General features: G+C 37.5%; 1 protein-coding gene across 3 annotated transcripts in view; it reads right to left on the reverse strand.

Annotated features, from left to right (window-relative positions):
- The window catches only part of LOC105881620 (rho GTPase-activating protein 20-like), a 59313-nt gene that overhangs the window by 6018 nt on the left and 34478 nt on the right, over positions 1-18817 (reverse strand). For 2 of the 3 annotated variants that reach the window (XM_076002646.1, XM_076002645.1), the window contains exons 8-14: positions 17925-17991; positions 15042-15414; positions 13712-13873; positions 9588-9777; positions 8537-8653; positions 5449-7425; positions 903-1017 (exon numbers count right to left, since the gene is read on the reverse strand). In XM_076002646.1, the coding sequence (XP_075858761.1) occupies positions 15393-15414; positions 17925-17991 (89 nt within the window). In that variant the 3' untranslated portion in view covers positions 903-1017; positions 5449-7425; positions 8537-8653; ... (1 more) ...; positions 13712-13873; positions 15042-15392. The remainder of the gene's footprint in view (positions 1-902; positions 1018-5448; positions 7426-8536; positions 8654-9587; positions 9778-13711; positions 13874-15041; positions 15415-17924; positions 17992-18817) is intronic. The other variant, XM_076002648.1, reaches the window with a different exon arrangement.

Consider the following 18817-nt stretch of genomic DNA (forward strand, 5'->3'; position numbering starts at 1 on the left):
TACTAGCTTTATCTCAGGTCCTGATGAATGGGCTTTCCTTAAGAAAGATTTTCTCAAAACAAGGAACATATCATAAGACCAAGAAATGGTGAAAAAATATGAAAGAATTAATGCAAGCTATACCTAGATTCTGAATAAGACTCTACCTTCTGACATGGATTGCTGGTTGGTATACATAATTAACTCTAGTCTTGGGAAACCCATTTACTAACCCTATGAATTTCTCTTTTACAAAGTTCTTTAATATTCATGATCTTATTTAATAGTTACAATAACCACAAAGACATTATTTTTATTCGAATTTCATAAATGAAGATACTGATGTTCAGTGGCATAGAATAATTGGCCAAAGATAAGATAACTAGTACCTGGTGGTACAGGAATTCCTATTCTGGAAGGTTGTTTGTCATTCAATTCAGTGTTTCTCTAACCTCAAGTCATGAAAGTTGTTTTCAAAGCAGCTCATAGCACATTAGAATTCTGAGAAGTGTCTCAAGGACCAGTAAGAGGAAGGAGAGGAAGAAAAAAACCAGGCCTATCTCTACTACCTCTGAGCTTTTTATCCCAGTTTCAACCATGGCACATTCTACTATATATATTAGGGATCCTCATAAAGTTTCATTTTAAAAAAGGTTGAAACCATCATATTAAAGCACGCTGCCACCAATAACTTCTTGAAAGCTATGACCTCATCATGCACATTTCTTAACCCTACCAAAATATCATGCCCTGAACCTATTGGCAGGTCTTCTAAGAAAGTATCAGAAACCTCAGGACCTACTGACACAGGACAGAGGCTCTCTTTACTTCAGTTGCTAGGGGCTCCAGGAAAACCTCTGTTCCAGCATCTTCATAGACATATGTCTATTTTTCACAAAAAACAATCCAACTGTTGACAATACCTGAGGCATTTCCTCTAGTGCCACATGTCCCTGAAAACTCTCCATAAGGGGAAGTGATTTCTTCTCTAAATACCCTATGACAATTTTCTGTCATAAATTTCAAAAGCAGGGTAACCTATATAAAAATAGATGAAAATAAACTGTTAGTTCTCATATAACTTGTTAATAAAGCACATTTCATATGTGAATATATATAATATCTTCAAACATGTCATTAACTTCTTGGTACTGTATTAGTGTGATTTTAAAGTAAATGCTATATTATTACAACTTCCATATTTTTAGATGAAGACACTGTGGGTCAGTGTCACTGAATTTGCCAAAGATTATGAATATGAGAAGGGGGGATGACACTGAGAATTGAACATTGACTTGCCTAACTCCAACATCTTTTTTGTTTGTTCGTTTTACCACATTTAAATTTTAGAATCTTATCAGCTGCTGTCTTTTTACTTTGTGGCTGAAGCCAGTCATAGTGTTTATCCTCCTTAAAGTAAAAAGAGAAGTAAACCAATTGTTACTGCTTCTCTGCTTGACAAATCACTTTCCTATAGTCTACCAGGATAAAATAAAACATCCCATAATTAGTAAATACAAATTTATAAGGAGGCATATTTAAGTTATTTAAGAAATTATCTTTCATAATTAATACCTCAAATTTCATTTTCAAAATAGTGATTCAGTCCCCCAAGGCACACAATGAAAAACTTCATTACCATTTTTGTAAATTCATTTTCTAGTTCTGGGCTGCAGGAAGTTTGAGGCCAAAGAACGCTTGGAGTGATACATACCGCTAAATTAAATGCATCCATCTGATTGGATGAGGAATGTTGCTCAATGTTGTGTAATCATCCAAATAGATATTCTAGAAGAACAACATTGGCTCTTGGAAGCTGATCTAATAGCTTAAAGACAAAAATGCACTCTAGCAAGACATTTATCTAAAAACTTGTAAAGACAGGTAAACCTAACTTTGCATGAGGAAGAGGGGAAAATCAAAATCCCAGCTCAGACACAGAAGCTTCAGTTAATGTGTACCCAGCAAAGTGAGGACTGCCTGTAGTGAAGGAGAAAAGAAACACTAGGATTTACTTCCTTGTATATTTTTACACTGTCTTCACAACCCAATGAAAATGTATTTAGAGTTCAGAAAAAGTCTCATTAAAAAAATAAAAACCTGCCTGAAATATTTCCCTGAAACTAGTAAAATAAACTAAGGCAAATCCTGTGACATTTCATAATAATTTCAACCAAAACCACAAAACTTTCTGATAAAATCATGCAGCAATTATATTTATAGTGCTTTTTTTTTATTTTTATTTTTTTATATTTAATAGTTTTAAACACATGGATATAGTGCTTTTTTATTTCCAAGTAGCAACTCAGGAATGTTGTCTCTTGGTGAGAACCCAGACCTCAGCTATAAAGACTTCCAGGTCCATTGTGAGAGTTTATGCTCTGCTCCACCATCTTCTAAGGTTGCCCCAAACTTTGCCTCATTGGTCTCACTTATGCATATAAGTCAAGCTTATAGTAGTATATTTCCTACTGTTCTCATTTGGTAATTGATAAGAGATTTAAAAATGATTAGTCACCAAAATTATTATTATTACTATCCAGAAAACATATAAAAGCTGATATTCGTGATTGTTGCTTTTTTCTATAAGAATCTGCACCCTGGGGAAAACAAGGTAGTGTGACTCCTGTTGAACAAATAGCAGAAAAGCCTTTCATCACTATAATAGACTGACAGTGACTATAGTTTTTGTAAGGGTAAGTTATAAAGGACTTTAAAATAGACCAAAAGATTGCTGGGCATATTCAATGGAAAATAAGGCATCTAGCAAATGCTTCTGGGTCACTATGGGGTACAGGTTCCGACTTTAACTCGAGTGATTTTACTTGGCAGAGTGTCCATTGCACTGTTCAGTGTGTATTGTACGTCTGAGTACTTCCTGTAGTGCTGGTCTGTTCTTCACAAATTCCATCAGTGATTGCTTGTCTGGGAAGGTCTTCATTTCTCCCTCATAGATGAAACTTAATTTTGGAAGATAGAGAATTCTAGGTTGGGCATTATTGTTTTAGAAGATTAAAAATAGGTACCTAGTCCCTTCTAGCTTATAAAGTTTCAGTTGAGAAGTCTGCAGTTAGTCTGATAGGTTTTCCTTTGTAGCTTTCCTACTACTTTCACCTCATTGCTTAAAGAATAGCTTCTTTCGTGTTTACTTTGGTCAGCCTAAGAACTATAACTATGTGACATGGTGACTACGTTTTCACATTGAGTCTCCCAGGAGTTCTGTGTGCATCTTGTATCTGTATATCAGCCAGGCATATTTTCCTCATATATACAATGAAATAAGTTTTCCAGTCCTTGTGTATTTTCCTCTTCTCTCTCTCTGGGATGCCAATGATTTTTATATTTGGTGTCTTTACATAATCCCACATTTCTTATATGGTTTGGTCTCCTCTCTTGTTTCTGTTGTTTTTCTTCATCCGAGTTGTTTATCACATAGGCATTAACTTGAAGCTCTGAGATTCTTTCCTCTGCATGATCCATTCCATTCTTGAGGCTTTCCACTGTGTTTTGAAGTTCCTTGAATGCCTCCTTTATTCACAAGATTTCCACTTGGTTTTGCCATAGTATCTCAATTTCTTTAGAGAATTTTTCATTCATTTCCTGGTTGGATCAAATTGTTTTTGACAAAGTTGGGACTTATTCATATAGCCAACCTTAAGTTGTCCCAAGAGGCAATGTCAAGAAAACTATGGACTAAAATATTTGGTAAAGCACTTTTGTGGCAGTTTGAGTATTTTTTAAAAAGGCCTCTTTAACCTTTTTTTCTTTTTCATTCAGTTTCAAATGAGTAACTGGCCATTCTCAGCTGGCCTTGAATTTGTGATAACATAGTTCAGTGAGCTCCATCTCAACACACATAACTTAGAAATCACAGCTTCAGCAGGGAAAAGATAGACAGTTTAACAAACTTTGCATTTTAACTCCACAGTGCCAGATCGACCACTTGAGCTCTGAAATTTTCTTGATGTTATTTGCCCATCAATTTAAACATGTGTACAAGAACAGGACATAATATGTGGAGACCAGCTGAAGGCCTAGAAAACCTCGCATCTCTTTAAACTTTCTCATAGACAGTATATTTATATGCCACATACTAATATAGATAAACACTCAATACAAAGAGAAATTTAAAAGGTTTCAAACACAAGCCAGGGGAAAACACACCAGACAAAACAAAACCCAAAACAAATATAGTACTTTCAAACAAATATTTATATAGGGAGACTGGGGAGAAGTTTTCAAGAATCTTATCTCAAACCATTACTACAAACAACCTGTTCTAGGTCCAAATAGCACAAAAGCCCAAACAGCAAGGATGGAGGATTCCCAGTGTACAACTTTTACATTTATGAATGGAATTCTTATTTTCCATATCACACACACAAACACACACACCAGAGGGACTGTAGTTCCAACAAATAAGCCTAAGGAGTGCCCAATACAAACAGTCACAGGTCCTACCCTGTGAAATGGTTGAGGCCTCTAGCACAAACAGGAACTGTGGAGGAATTCCCCAGATGGAGAGAGGAGTTTTAGGTCCTACTCTCCCAAATGGCTGAGGCTCCACACCCAAATGGGAATTCCAGAGAACTTCCCCAGAGGGACAGATGAGTTTCTCTGATGTGTGGTACCTTCAAAGAGCTCTCACGTGTCCAGATGCAAATGCCAAAATCCAAGTCAAAGGTCCATTCATCCATGACAATCAGGAATGTATTTGGGGCTGACAATAGGGAAATTAGTGGGAGAAACCAAAACCAACCGCTGGCAGAAACTCAGCCAGACAGGTGCTAGGGAGGCTTTTAAAGTCTCTCCCCACTGCTTGGCCACCAATCCATGAGAACGGATCCTGGATGAGTCCCCATGTGGGTAATAAACCCACAAGGGGGAGGGGAGGTCAATGTTGCCTGCCACACAGAAAGCCAGTTAGTGAGATAGCAAGGATTGTTAAGAGGAAAGGATTTATTTCAGTGGACATGTCAACTGGGAGGGGGTTATGAACTGCCTCAAATGAACCTCCCCAATCAACATGTTTTTCCTAGAGGTGAAATGAATAATGCAGGAGGGGTGTGAGCATCATTGCACATTTGGGATGAATACAGGGCATGCAAGTGCAGTGAGAAATCATGTGACTACATATGGCCTATGATCAAAAATTGGCAGATAAGCCACTCCCAGGGTGGGGATTTTAATATCATAATAAGCTAGGGGTTAATATTGGTGATTCTTTCAGCCTTGTATACAGGGTCAGAGGGTCTTTGGGCATGGTCTGTGGTGCAGTATTACTTTTTTTTTTTTTTCGGCATATTATGGGGGTACAGATTTTAAGGTTTCAATAAATGCTCTTTCCCCCCTCCCCCCACAAGTCTGAGTCTCCAGCATGACCATCCCCCAGACGGTGTACATCTCACTCATTATGTATGTATATACCCAACCCCCGCCCCCCTGCCCAATACCCTATTACTGTAGTACCTATGTGTCCACTTAGGTGCTGCTCATTTAATACCAGTTTGCTGGTGAGTAGATGTGGTCCTTGTTTTTCCATTCTTGGGATACTTCACTTAGTAGTATGGGTTCCAGCTCTAACCAGGAAAATACTACAGACGACCAGGTGGTGTGAAGCTTTGTAGGAGGTTCCGCTATTCCTGGTAGAGAAACTCAAAAGAGAACGTGTCAGTGCAATAGGAAGCTACAAAGTTCTGGTCAGCAAATATGACTGTTCTGTGCCTATTTACTGCCTATTTTGAGACTATAGCTGCTAAATAACCAGGGTTGAGATAAGTCTTACTGTCAAGATTACTAACAGCCCCAAGCCCCAGCCATAATGTGAACACTGAAAACCCATTTGAAATATGTGGAAACTAAAAGTATTACAAAAAACATTTTTTACATTATGGAGGCAGTTACATTATTATTTCCCTTCTTACCCTACATGAACTAACAAAAAATTTAATAGTTATTATAGTAATGCTATTCTCTCAGCTTGGGTAATTATTTATGTAAAGGTATAGCCAATATTATTAACCAAAAAAGAAAAATGCAAATTGAATGATTAAGAAACATTATTTCTGACTCCTTTACTTATTCATTTAAAACAATTTGATTTAGAACAAATCATCAGGGCTTCTGGAGAGCAGGGAATAAACAAAATAGCCCTTGACCCCTGATAACAGGCCTTTGAAAACTCCAATTCACAATCATTTTAATGCAATGACATTGGCCATCACCTTAGTTTTAGTTTAGCAAGCATATTACAGGTTCCCAGGATGGATGCTCTCCCAAGGCACTGTAGGTAAAGCAAAATAGATAAGTGAAATTCAGAATAGGTAAAATAAATGATAACTAGAGAATACAGGGATGCCTTACAGAAATTTGGAGGGGAATCGAGAAGACTTAAAAGAAATCAGCATGCACCTAGGGTTGTGTTTTGGATATCAAACTCTTTCAGTAAAAAGAGAAGCCAAGAACACACAACAATGACAGCTTGGACCTAGTGTTTTTCCCTGGTTGTGTGAATCAAGACAAAGGCAAGTCCAGCTTTTCTGACACATTATCACAGCACAGTCACTACTCTGTGGGTTCCGCCACCTAAATTCTCTTCTGATTCACATGCTGCTTGTTCACAGCCAGGGCCTATTTCCAGGTCTAAGCCAAATGGGCAGGGTTTAGAAGTGACACAGCACACGTACCTCTGCTTTGCCTGTAAGAGACCTGCCTCAAAAGCTAGCCAGAAATCCTTCTCTTTACAGCACTTTATGGTTTACCAGAAACAGAATTCCATTCAAAGACATGGAGATGCACTTTTCCCACTTTTCAACAACTTTGATAACAATAAGATGAGGGCTAATCCAGTGCAGGCATTTGAAGACACAACAATGCAGCCAAGAGGAAGAAGTGCCAATGTGAGGTGGGGAGAAGAGGAGAGGATGGAGGAAAATGAAGAAAATAAAGATGGATAACCAGAAGGTCCATGGGAAGAGTCCCATCCCTCCATCTTGAGCACTATCTTGTCCTTAAGAGAGCGTGGGTCCATAGTCAGCAAACCAGCCCAAGAGCCTTCATTCTGCCATTCACTTTTTAAGTGTCCTTGGACAAGTGACTTTAACCCTCTGAGTCTTAGTCTCCATGCCATAAAATGGAGATAATACTAACACCTGTGTTCTCAAGCTCAAAACTATTTGTGAGAATGAAAATGTGGTGTGGCTTTAAGAGGCCCATCCATCTGAGCAGCTTCCTATTCAGGATGCTCCAAGAAGAAGTCATTGAGTGATAAAAGGTATGCCACCTCGGCTGGCTCAAGATTCTCAATGTCCATTAACATAGACTGTATGCTTGTCTTCTAGTGCCCAAGGTCCTTCGCCACATCAGGGAATGGAGCATAAATATCCTTGTTTAGGACACTCCAGGCTGTCTACTGAGGAAGAGTACTCAGTTCAAAGTACAAAAAATCTGTCAAAAAATCAAACCATGATTAGCACTTTTACTGAGCACAAATAGAGCCCATACTACTTTAGAAACAAATTATAATGCTTAGTTTAATTCTCTTTCCATGTAGAGCATTCAAATTTCTTTATTGAATACACTCTGAAGAAAGAAAGGATCTTTTACCATCTTGCCAAATGTTAGTACAGAATGAAAGAAGAAACACCTGTTGGGATATACTAGATTTATCTCAGGTCCTGATGAATGGGCTTTCCTTAAGAAAGATTTTCTCAAAACAAGGAACACATCATAAGACCAAGAAATGGTGAAAAAATATGAAAGAAATAATGCAAGCTATACCTAGATTCTGAAAAAGACTCTGCCTTCTAACACAGCTTGCTAGTTGTTATACATAATTAACCTAGTCTTAGGGAAACTATTCACTAACCTTATCAATTTCTCTTACACAAAGTTCTTTAATACCCATTACCTTTTTTAATATTCAGAATGACCACAAAGAAATTTGTATCCATATTTCATAAATGAAGATATTAATTTTCAGTGGCATAGAATAATTGGTCAAAGAAAACACCACTAGTAACTGGTGGTACAGGAATTCATATTCTAGAAGGTTGTTTGTCTTTCAATTCAGCATCTCCCTACCCCAAATGATGTGAGTTGCTTTCGAACCATCTCATAGCACATTAGAATTCTGAAAAGTGTCTCAGGGAGCAATAAGAGGAGGGAAAGGAAGGAAAAAAAAAACACAGGCCTGCCTCTACTATGGGCTTTTTATTGCAGTTTCAACCATAGCACATTCTGCTGTATTATATTAGGGATTCTCATAAAGTTTTACTAAAAAAAAGGTTCAAACCATCATACCATAGCATCCTGCCACCAATAACTTCTTAAAACTGTTTCCTCATTATATACATTTCTTAGCCCTACCACAATAGGATTGTGCCCTGGCCCATTAAGCAGGCCTTTTAGGAAAGGATTGGAAGCCTTGGGCCCTACTGACCCAGGACAGAGGCTCCCTTTACCTCAGATGCCAGGGGCTCCAGGAAAACCATTGCCCAAGCATCTGCACAAAGATATGTCTACTTTTCACAAAAAACAATCCGATTATTGGCAATACCTGAGGCATTTCTTCTAGTGCCATGTGTTCCTGAAAATTCTCCATAAAGGGATGTGACTTCTTCTCAAAAGAAGAAGTTTGGCACTTCTCAAGCATAAATTGAAAGAGCAACAGAACCTATACAAAGACAGACAAACATGAGGTACTAGTACTCATTTAACATGTCTATAAACTCCATTTCACATCTGAATATATATGATATCTTCAAACATGACATTAACTCCCAGGCACTATAGGAGTGAAGTTTTTCAGTAACTACTATATTATTACCACTTCCACATTTTTAGATGAGGACACTGTGGGTCAGTGTCACTGAATTTGCCCTAGATTATGCATCAGGCAAGTGGTGGGGCTGAGAATTGCATCTTGGCTTGCCTAACTCCAGCATCCTTTTTGTTTGTTTTGCCTCATTTAAATTTTACAATCATATCACCTACTTTCTTATCACTCTGTGGTTTAAGTTAGTCATACTGTTTATCCTCTTTAATGTGAAAAGAAAAGTAAATCAATTGTTATCACTTTTCTTCTTGACAAATCACTTTTTTTTTTTTTTTTTTTGAAACAGAGTCTCGCTTTGTTGCCCAGGCTAGAGTGAGTGCCGTGGCATCAGCCTAGCTCACAGCAACCTCAAACTCCTGGGCTCAAGCAATTCTCCTGCCTCAGCCTCCCGAGTAGCTGGGACTACAGGCATGCGCCACCATGCCCGGCTAATTTTTTCTATATATATTAGTTGGCCAATTAATTTCTTTCTATTTATAGTAGAGACGAGGTCTTGCTCTTGCTCAGGCTGGTTTCGAACTCCCGACCTCGAGCAATCCACCCGCCTCGGCCTCCTAGAGTGCTAGGATTATAGGCGTGAGCCACCGCGCCCGGCCGACAAATCACTTTTGTATTGTTTACCTTGATAGAATAAAACATCTCATAGTTAGTAAACTCTAATTTAGAAGTGTATTTAAGCTATTTAAGAAATTATCTATCATAATTAATGCCTCAAATTTCACTTGCGAATAGTGATGCAGTCACCCAGAGTAGACAAGAAAACATTCATTACCTTTCTTGCCAATTCATTTTCTGGTTCTGGGCGGCAGGAAGTAGCAGGCCAAACAATCGTGGGAGGCACACATGCTGCCAGGTTTGATGAATCCATCTAATTTGATGCAGAATTTTTCTCAATATTGCATAGTAAGGCAAATAGATAGTTCAAGAGCACGACATTTGCTCTTGGAAGCTTCTCTAAGAGCCTAAAGACAGAAAAATGCACTCTTTACACAAGACTTTTTTTTTTTTTTAACTTGTATAGACATGCAACTCTAACTTTGCAGAAAGAAGAGGGCAAATCAAGAACCCAACTCAGATACACAAGCTTCACTTAACCTGTACTGAGCAAAGTGAGGATGCCTGAAGAGGAGAAGATAAGCACTTGGGATTTATTTTTTTGTATATTTCTACACTGTCTTCACAACCCAATGAAAATATGAAAGAATGCAGAAAAAGTACCATTAAAAAATAAAAACCTTTCCAAATATTTTCCTGAAATTAGTAGAATGTGTTTAAACTTAGGCAAATCCTATAACAATTCAGAATAATCTCAACTACAACCCACAAAAACTTTTCTGATAAAATTAAACAGCAATTAAAATGTTAATTTCTCCTTTATTTCCACATAGCAACTCAGGAATGTTTTCCCTTGGTGAGAACCCAAATCTCGGCTATAAAGACTTCCAGGCCATTCTGAGAGTTTATGCTCTGTTCTTCCATTTTCCAAGGTTGATTTTGTCCCAAATCTTGCCTCATTAGTATCACTTTCACATATAAGTCAAGCTATAGTAGTATGTTTTCTACTGTTCTCATTTGGTAATTGACAAGGGATTTTTAAATCATTATTCACCAAAAATTATTACTACTACTATCCAGAAAACATATATAAGCTGATAGTCATGATTGTTGCTGTTTTCATATTCTGACTCCTGTTGCACAAATAGCAGAAAAGCCTTTTCTTCATTATAATAGACTGACAGTGAGTACAGTTGTTGTAAGGGTAACTTATGAAGGACTTTGAAATAGACCAAAAGATCACTGGGTTTCTTCAATGGAAAATAAGGCATGTAGCAAATGCTTCTGGGTTCCTATGGGGTAAAATAGCCCTTTTCACAAGGGCTATTTTACAATTGTGTAAGTTGTAGATAACTGATAGCAGTACACATAACACTTGGCTAAATATTTCAAAATTCTGGGTGGCAGAGAGACAACTGATTTATCTGCACCCTTGCCCTGGTAGAAAAGGCCAGTTTTGTATCTTTTTGTAAATTCGTTTTCAGTGTTTCTGGCTCAACTTGGTTGAACACAAATGTTGTGGTAATTTGAAATCTACAAAGATGGCTGTAACATCTCTTGGTTTCCTTACTAACAATTTAAAGAAAAGCTTTTCACATGTGTTTATTTTATATTTGCATGACAGTAATAATATTACCTTTTTACAAAAAAATACCCTTTAACAACTTATAGGATGGATAAATAGATAACGTTTTGGACAACGAGCAAACAAATATAAACTTGGATGCTATCTGAATAGCTTCCACCAAACTATAATGAAAGCGGAGGTAGTACTATGTCACCTGGTTTAGTTTCTAGTATATTCCACAGGTATAGTATGTTACACATATAAATTATGTGCATCAAGAGCAGTATGTAGATAATTTACATTTAAAAGTTGCTCAAGAAAATAACTGTATTAAACAAGCATATGCCAATAAATGATTTTTGGATGCTTGATTTTTTTACAGGACTCAAAGTATTTCTGTTTGCTAATGGACATTTCTTTCCTAGTCTATTATAATGTGAGAAATACTCAGGCATGAGGGTGATGAGTTATCCAAGCAATTTCCCTGTGCATGAGTAGAAACAGTGCATGCTCTGTAATCAGACTGAGACTTTGCAACTCCCCTTTTCCTTGACACTTCTCAAGGCATTAACTGATTCTCTGCTGTGCTCCCACAGAATTCTCTAGATATGCCGTTTATAGCACTGATTATACTGCATTAGTATGGTGATTCTTGGTTTATCTATCGTTACTCTACTAAACTTAATTGCTTGAGTAGAGGAAATGGGTCATTTTCTCCATATGACTTCAGTTCCTGAAGGAATTATATAAGGAGTTATCTTGGTTACTTCAATATTTACCAAAATTAAGATCATAAACTATAGACTGGGCCTACAGTATTACCTAGTGAACCACTGAATTACACCTCCTATTTTTTTTTTTTTTTTTTTTTTGAGACAGAGTCTCACTGTGTTGCCTGGGCTAGAGTGCTGTGGCATCAGCCTAGCTCACAGTAACCTCAAACTTCTGGGCTCAAGCAATCCTCCTGCCTCAGCTTCCCGAGTAGCTGGGACTACAGGCACGTGCCACCATGCCCGGCTAGTTTTTTTTTTTCTATTTTCAGTTGTTTGGCTAATATTTTTCTATTTTATAGCTGGGATGGGATCTCACTCTTTCTCAGGCTGGTCTCGAACTTCTGAACTCAAGCAATCCTCTCCCCTCTGCCTCCCAGAGTGCTATACACCTCCTATTCATTAGATATACAGAAGGTATACAATGCTCAAGTATTCCATGTTAAAAGCATTAGGGATAAAACAATAACTATGATGAGCTAGCATAAATCCATTTTTAAACTGCTCCCTATGAATATGAGTTTGATTTTTAACAGAGAAGCTTATAGTTTTTAAAGTTTTAGAAAGTATTTTTGAGACATAACAAAATAGAATAATTACCTTTGAATTTTATTGATTTTATCTTTATCCTCTTTATTATCCATGACACTGACCCACTCATCATAAAGATCAGATGACAAAATACTTTCAGGAATTTCTTTCAGAAAATCCTTACATAGATTAAAAAACAAATATTTTAAATCATTTTTCTCATGCCAAGTATGTATTAGAGAAACAAGAAAGAAAATGTGTTGCTAAAAACTTCAGGTAATTCCCCCTTTCCATGAACTATACAGAGCTCTGTCCCAATTCACCACAGACTGGGGACAAAGAAACATAGGCTTTGATTTTTTTCTAACAAAAGCTACTGGGATAACCAAAGTCTTGATTATAGTGGGAAAGAGAAAGGACAACCCATTTGGGTGGATCCTCCTGTTTACACACACTTTCGGAAACTAGGAGTACATGACCTGGTCTGGCAGTAAACCATTCTAAGTTTTCTTTTCCCCTTCCCTTAAAGGGCTAGCTCAAGGAAATGCACCCAGATATCTGTGAGGCTCATAATCTCATAATCATTCAATCAATCAATCTCATAATCATTCCTTCAATCCTTGTATAAGTGCTAGGCTGGGCATGGTGGCTCACCCCTGTAATCCTAGCACTCTGGGAGGCCGAGGCGGGCAGATTGCTCAAGGTCGGGAGTTCGAAACCAGCCTGAGCAAGAGTGAGACCCCGTCTCTACTATAAATAGAAAGAAATTAATTGGCCAACTAATATATATAGAAAAAAATTAGCCAGGCATGGCAGCACATGCCTGTAGTCCCAGCTACTCGGGAGGCTGAGGCAGGAGGATTGCTTGAGCCCAGGAGTTTGAGGTTGCTGTGAGCTAGGCTGATGCTACAGCACTCACTCTAGCCTGTGCAACAAAGTGAGACTCTGTCTCAAAAAAAAAAAAAAAGAATAGCTGTGTCATGATGATTATGTAAACAAAAGGAATTTTCTACAGTCTCAGCAAATTGTTTTAGTTGTAAGACAAATGTACTTTATTATCGTAAACTTCTGTAATTATTTTCAAAAGTTTAATAAATGTTTGTTTTTGAAAACTTTGCCTTCATTAAGAAGGTAGTGAGACAGTGAGGAAATCATCAGCAGGTTTGTTTTGGTAAACATCTCTGAGTGTGTATGCTTTGATTAGTTCAAATTTTAATTAAATTTTATCTTTTACATGGGGTTTCAGAAGTGAATATGAGATTAGCATGACACGAAAACTATTTTAAAAGGACATCTTATGTCATATCAGTGGTGATGGTTTTTAATGTCCAGTGTTGATTTGTGAAATGTTTTTTAACACTATTTCATTTCTAAATCTATTATAGGTCATTGTAGGCAGAAATAATGCTCACAATTAAAAAAAATTATCTTGAGAGCTACACATGCTATGAATAAAGGAAGAACTTTTCCTACCATTAAAATAGACACCAGCACAAAGGCATTTTCCCAGTACAGCTGTACCAGTACTCCACAATTAAGTTTTTCTTTTAGTTGTTGGCAGTATTCCATGTCAGCCGGTACAAAGAAGATGCCTTCCTTGAGAGGGGCTTTGTCATTCAGGAACAAAAGAATATTCTATGGGAAAACAACGAGAAAAAAACCAAAATGGCACTTGACACATATAAACAAGGGAACATGTACTTGCCCTCTTTGGCTGCCAGAGGCTAGGATGTACTAGCGTAGAAGCACTGAAGGACTAGAGCTGGATGGATGGCTACAAAGATTAAAGTCAATTTTTATGGAGAGCAGAACAGAGCTTCCCAAGCTATAGAGGTGGTACTAGAGTTGGGGAGATTTTGGTGAAAGGATACAAAATTTCAGTTAGATAGGACAATTAGGTTCAGGTGATCTACTATATATCAAGAAAACTACAGTTCACAGCAATGCCCTGTATATTCCTATAAGTTACTAACAGAGTATTTTAAGTGTCTTCTAATTTTGCCTTTTTTCTATTTTTACATCCTCTTTTTGCCGTATAAGAGGAGGATGGGTTTTAGAGACACGCAATCCATGTGATTTGAAATCTAGTTATACTACATATTTACTTTGTAACCTTGAATAAAATTCTGAGGCTTCAAAAAATTTGTCAAGAAGTGATGATGATGTGATATTAACTATCCCTGAAATTTGTTGTGAAGGATAACCAACAGTGGCTGGCCTAGTGCCTGGCACTTATAAGTGTATAACATAGCATGAAATGCCATACATGTACCATAGTGATTAGAGGATACTCAATAAATTCTGCTTAGAAGAGATTAATATATCAATTGCAGAGAATGTAAACTCAGTGGCTTTGATCTGACCCATTAAATATGCAAAAGAAGAGTAAATGCCAGAGATTGTATCTTTATACTTAAACACTTTAACTACAAATAAAACAATTCTTAAAACTTAAATATAAGTGTCAGTAGTCTCTGATACTAAAGTGATAAAAGAAGACTTTCAGAACAATGTGGAGTTCAAGAAAGGATTTCTGAGGGATAACGAAGATTCTCTGTCTACAGAGCAAACCCTAATTTATCTGAGCAGGCTTATGTGGCTCTTCCTTGTAATCAGTAGACTACATTATCTCTTCTTACTATATAGGTCTTCCTTCTGATTCTGAAATACTATTTCAGATTTTTATACTTTGAAGTAACCATGGGTGTCTATAGTTTTTCTATTTGGGGACAGATCTATCTTCTGGAGCTCTTCCTTCCCACATTCTCTTTCCCATTAGTTTAGAGGACAAAACAACCCTTACCATGATAGGTGTCAGCAGATTGTCGTTCTTACAAATGTATTTCAGAGAGACTCCAAAAAGTTTGGGCTCAAGTGGATGTTCTATTTGAGCACTTTCTTCATTACAGTGCTCCAAGTCACAGTCAGTTTTCTTTAAAACATCCTGCACCTCTGTAGCTTGAGGATGTCATCAGTGAACTTTAAAATAGAGGCCATGTTTCTGCTTCCCTGGGCAACTGTCTTTCCTGTATTGACACATGGGGCATCAACAACCTCATGTGTGTCGTTCTCAGAGGTATTTTCCAAAGAAAGTCCAAGGAGCTCTCCTGCCACAGGAGGAGATGTTGGCAGTAACACAAGTAAGTTGTCCTTTTCAGATGTCTTCCAATGTGAATCTAACAAACGAGTGGAATTATTAACAAAATTACTTTAATTCATTTTTACCTTATTTCTACAATTTCATTTTACAACATGTTCCTTACAATGCCTCAAAGAGAAAAAAATATTTATAGATGTCTTTTGTTATTGAGAATCCAAACTACATATCATGATAATATTTTATAAATGAAAGAAGCTTAATGAAGGAAAAATGAAATATTTGAGTACCCCCATCCATTTTTGGGACATCATTGGTCTGTTTACTTGAGTTTGGGCAGTAAATTTTTAAAGGTAAAAGAAAGGCTTCCTTTTTGACTGTCACAACTTAAAGCAAAAAAAGTGTTGCATACCAACACACATATATTCCCATTTTAAAGATGAGAATAGGCATACAAAAAAGTGACAATTTGATCAAAATTAAATAGTGAGAAAAACAGAGAAGAGAGGATGGGAGGGAAAGATGAAGGGGAAGGGGAAGTAGGAGAAAGAGAAAGACAAGATGAATGGAAAGAGGATGAAGAGAGAGAGGCAGAAGAAGAGGAAGGAGGAGAGGATTTATCTCTATTAAAATGTTCCCTAGAAATAAACAATATTTTATTACCTGATGTCCCACTCCACTATATTGAGAATAGAGACATTAAGCTGATATTCTACAACTTTTTTTCCCTTCCTAATGCAAACACCTTCATGTTTCTTTTCAGTTCCTGACTTTAAAAGCATGTTTAAGGTAGCATGGATGGACTGAAACATGAGTGAGAACTGTCCTTGCAAATGTAGGACACATAGGTGCTACAGTAATAGGGTATTGGGGAGGTGGGAGGGGGGAGGGGGGAGGGGGGCGGGTATATACATACACAATGAGTGAGATGTGCACCATCTGGGGGATGGTCATGATGGAGACTCAGACTTTTGGGGGGAGGGGGGGAAATGGGCATTTATTGAAACCTTAAAATCTGTACCCCCATAATATGCCAAAATAAAAAAAAAATTAAAAAAAAAATAGTAATGAGACCTCTCATACTGGAGATAAAAGCAAGCATAGTAAGGAATAAAATGTCATAAGGGAGGAAAAAAGTACCGAAGGCATTTAGAGGAAAGTAAATGACATCTATCTAGCAGTAGGGAGGGGCGTGATTTTGGAGGCACTGGCGTTTGATTTGTATTTGGAATGAATAAGATTTCAACAGATAGAGGATAGTGTCTTGCATATAGTAAGTACTCAATAAATCACTACTGAACTACAATTGAAAATGTGAAGGAATTTTAGTAGAAAAAGACAACATGAACAAAATAGGCAGAAGTAAGAAAAATCAACAGTAAGTTACACTAGAGTTAAGAGCACCAGTTTTAATACATAAAAAGACAGCTCTCTGAGGTTCCAATTCTAAAAGTGGATGACCCCTGCCTCTTCCCTGCAACATATGCACACAGGTAACAACTGTGCATTCTGCAGAAACAAACTCAAATAAACCTTCCAGAAGGCACTGCAGAGTAACCAAAATAAGGCAGAAGTGGAGGTGTAAGTTTGACACCTGTAGGAAGGGAATGGCAGAGCACTGGGTGAGTTTCTCATTCTCAGAGCATTTGGCCTGACGGCAGGTGCCACAGTAATGGGGAGTGACTGAAATTTAGAGAGCAACCTGTACTCTTGCTGGCTAGAACAACTAGAGAACCAAGATAGAGGTACCCACAGCAGCTGGGAAGTGAGGGGGGTTCTGAGAAGGGAGAAAACCTGATAGTGGGAACCGCAAATAGCATGTACATTCTGCCTAAATCGTTGGCTGACCCCTGAAGCTTGGATTTGTGGGACAGATTCCAAAGAGCCTGCAATTAAGGTTAATGCAACCAGGATTTGAGGAGCCATAATGACCAGGTAGTGCCCACTCGTGGTTGGACATGATTTTCTGCAGTGAGAGGGCATGGGAATTAGTCATTAAACTCTGGCTATGTGGCATTGTTCCTTGTGACACCCAACAAAGCTACCCAGACATGATGTTCAGCAGCCAGCATTCCCTGATAATGAAACATTGCAGGAGAGCAGCTTTTCAAGGAGGACATGGTCAGTGGTGTCAAAGGCTAATTTCAAAGAAGGCTTTCATATTGTTTGGCTATAACATATCTTACCATTTTATTTCTTCAGAATAACTTGCTTAAACCAAATGTTAAAAAGGCCAAGTTGTTGGGGGATAAGCAATTAAGCAACATTTTACCAAATGGCCTTAAACCATCACCTGTGCTCACTTCCTGGGATATAATAAATATGTCGTCACGTACATGCACTCCAGACACACCTTTCAGGTGTGTAATGGTGTTTGGCTCTGGGGACAGTAGTTCGGTAGACTCCTGTTTAGGATACTTACTTGGGCAAGTTACTTACCCTCTTCCTTGTCTTTAAAATAAAAATAATAAAAAATACTTCTCTCTCAGAGGCTTACTGAGAGAATTATGTAGGAAAATGTGTGAAAACTACTAGTGTGCCCAGGGCATAGATCACAGCAATCTTGAATATAGCTGCCAAGATACCAACCTCCTACTCACAAAGAAGGCCACCTCTCTGCATCCACTCTCCATTGGTGTCACCCCTCTCCAGAGGTCTGCAGACATGAAGGAACAGCATTGTAAAAAACAAAAAATGAACCCTGTCTTAATTCCAAGAAGGAATTCCTAGATGTCTAGCAATGTCAATCTGTGCAAATATCTGTTTCATATGTACATTAATCTATATGTTAAGTAGTTGTACTCAGTCTTGTTTACTCACATTTAACCTAATTTTATTACTTCTACAACTATCAGACTTATTTGATTTTTTTAGCTTTCATTCACTTCTTCAAAGGAATGCTCTATCAACAAATTTTATATCAGCCATGGTATGACTGTTGACAGAGAATAAAGTAGAAATCAAGTCTCTGATTTTATCACAAATACTTTCAGTGGTAGCCATGTCTTTTGTTATATACAGCATTCAATCTGAGAGTTGACATTTACTCTGGGACTGAGAAAAGCAGCCATTACTATTTACTTTCTTGCATAGCTTGTAATGCATAGCTCTTAATTTCTAATGTCAAAAGCTGATTAAAAACATGCTAGTACTATAAAAAATGAGTGATGTAAATGTAAAGCTAAATAAATTATTGTAAATCTGGATTTCCTGAATAACTCTGGTACAATTCAAATTAGTGTTTTCTTCATGCTTAAATAAGGGAAATGGATATTAAAGGGTACAATTCTTAAGACTTTGTACTTATATACTAATAATCATAAGAAGAAAAAACTTTAATTAGAAATTCTATTCTGGCCATATAGCTCCCCAAATTAAGAATACCTGCCCCGTATTCAGAGTAGGAAACCCATAGGGGAAAACACTTGAATGACAGGGAAAATAGGTAGAAGATCTGGGTCCTCTGTTTTGTTCCACTAGTC

The sequence above is a fragment of the Microcebus murinus genome, chromosome 4 (assembly GCF_040939455.1).
Source record: "Microcebus murinus isolate Inina chromosome 4, M.murinus_Inina_mat1.0, whole genome shotgun sequence".
Lineage (NCBI taxonomy): Eukaryota > Metazoa > Chordata > Mammalia > Primates > Cheirogaleidae > Microcebus > Microcebus murinus.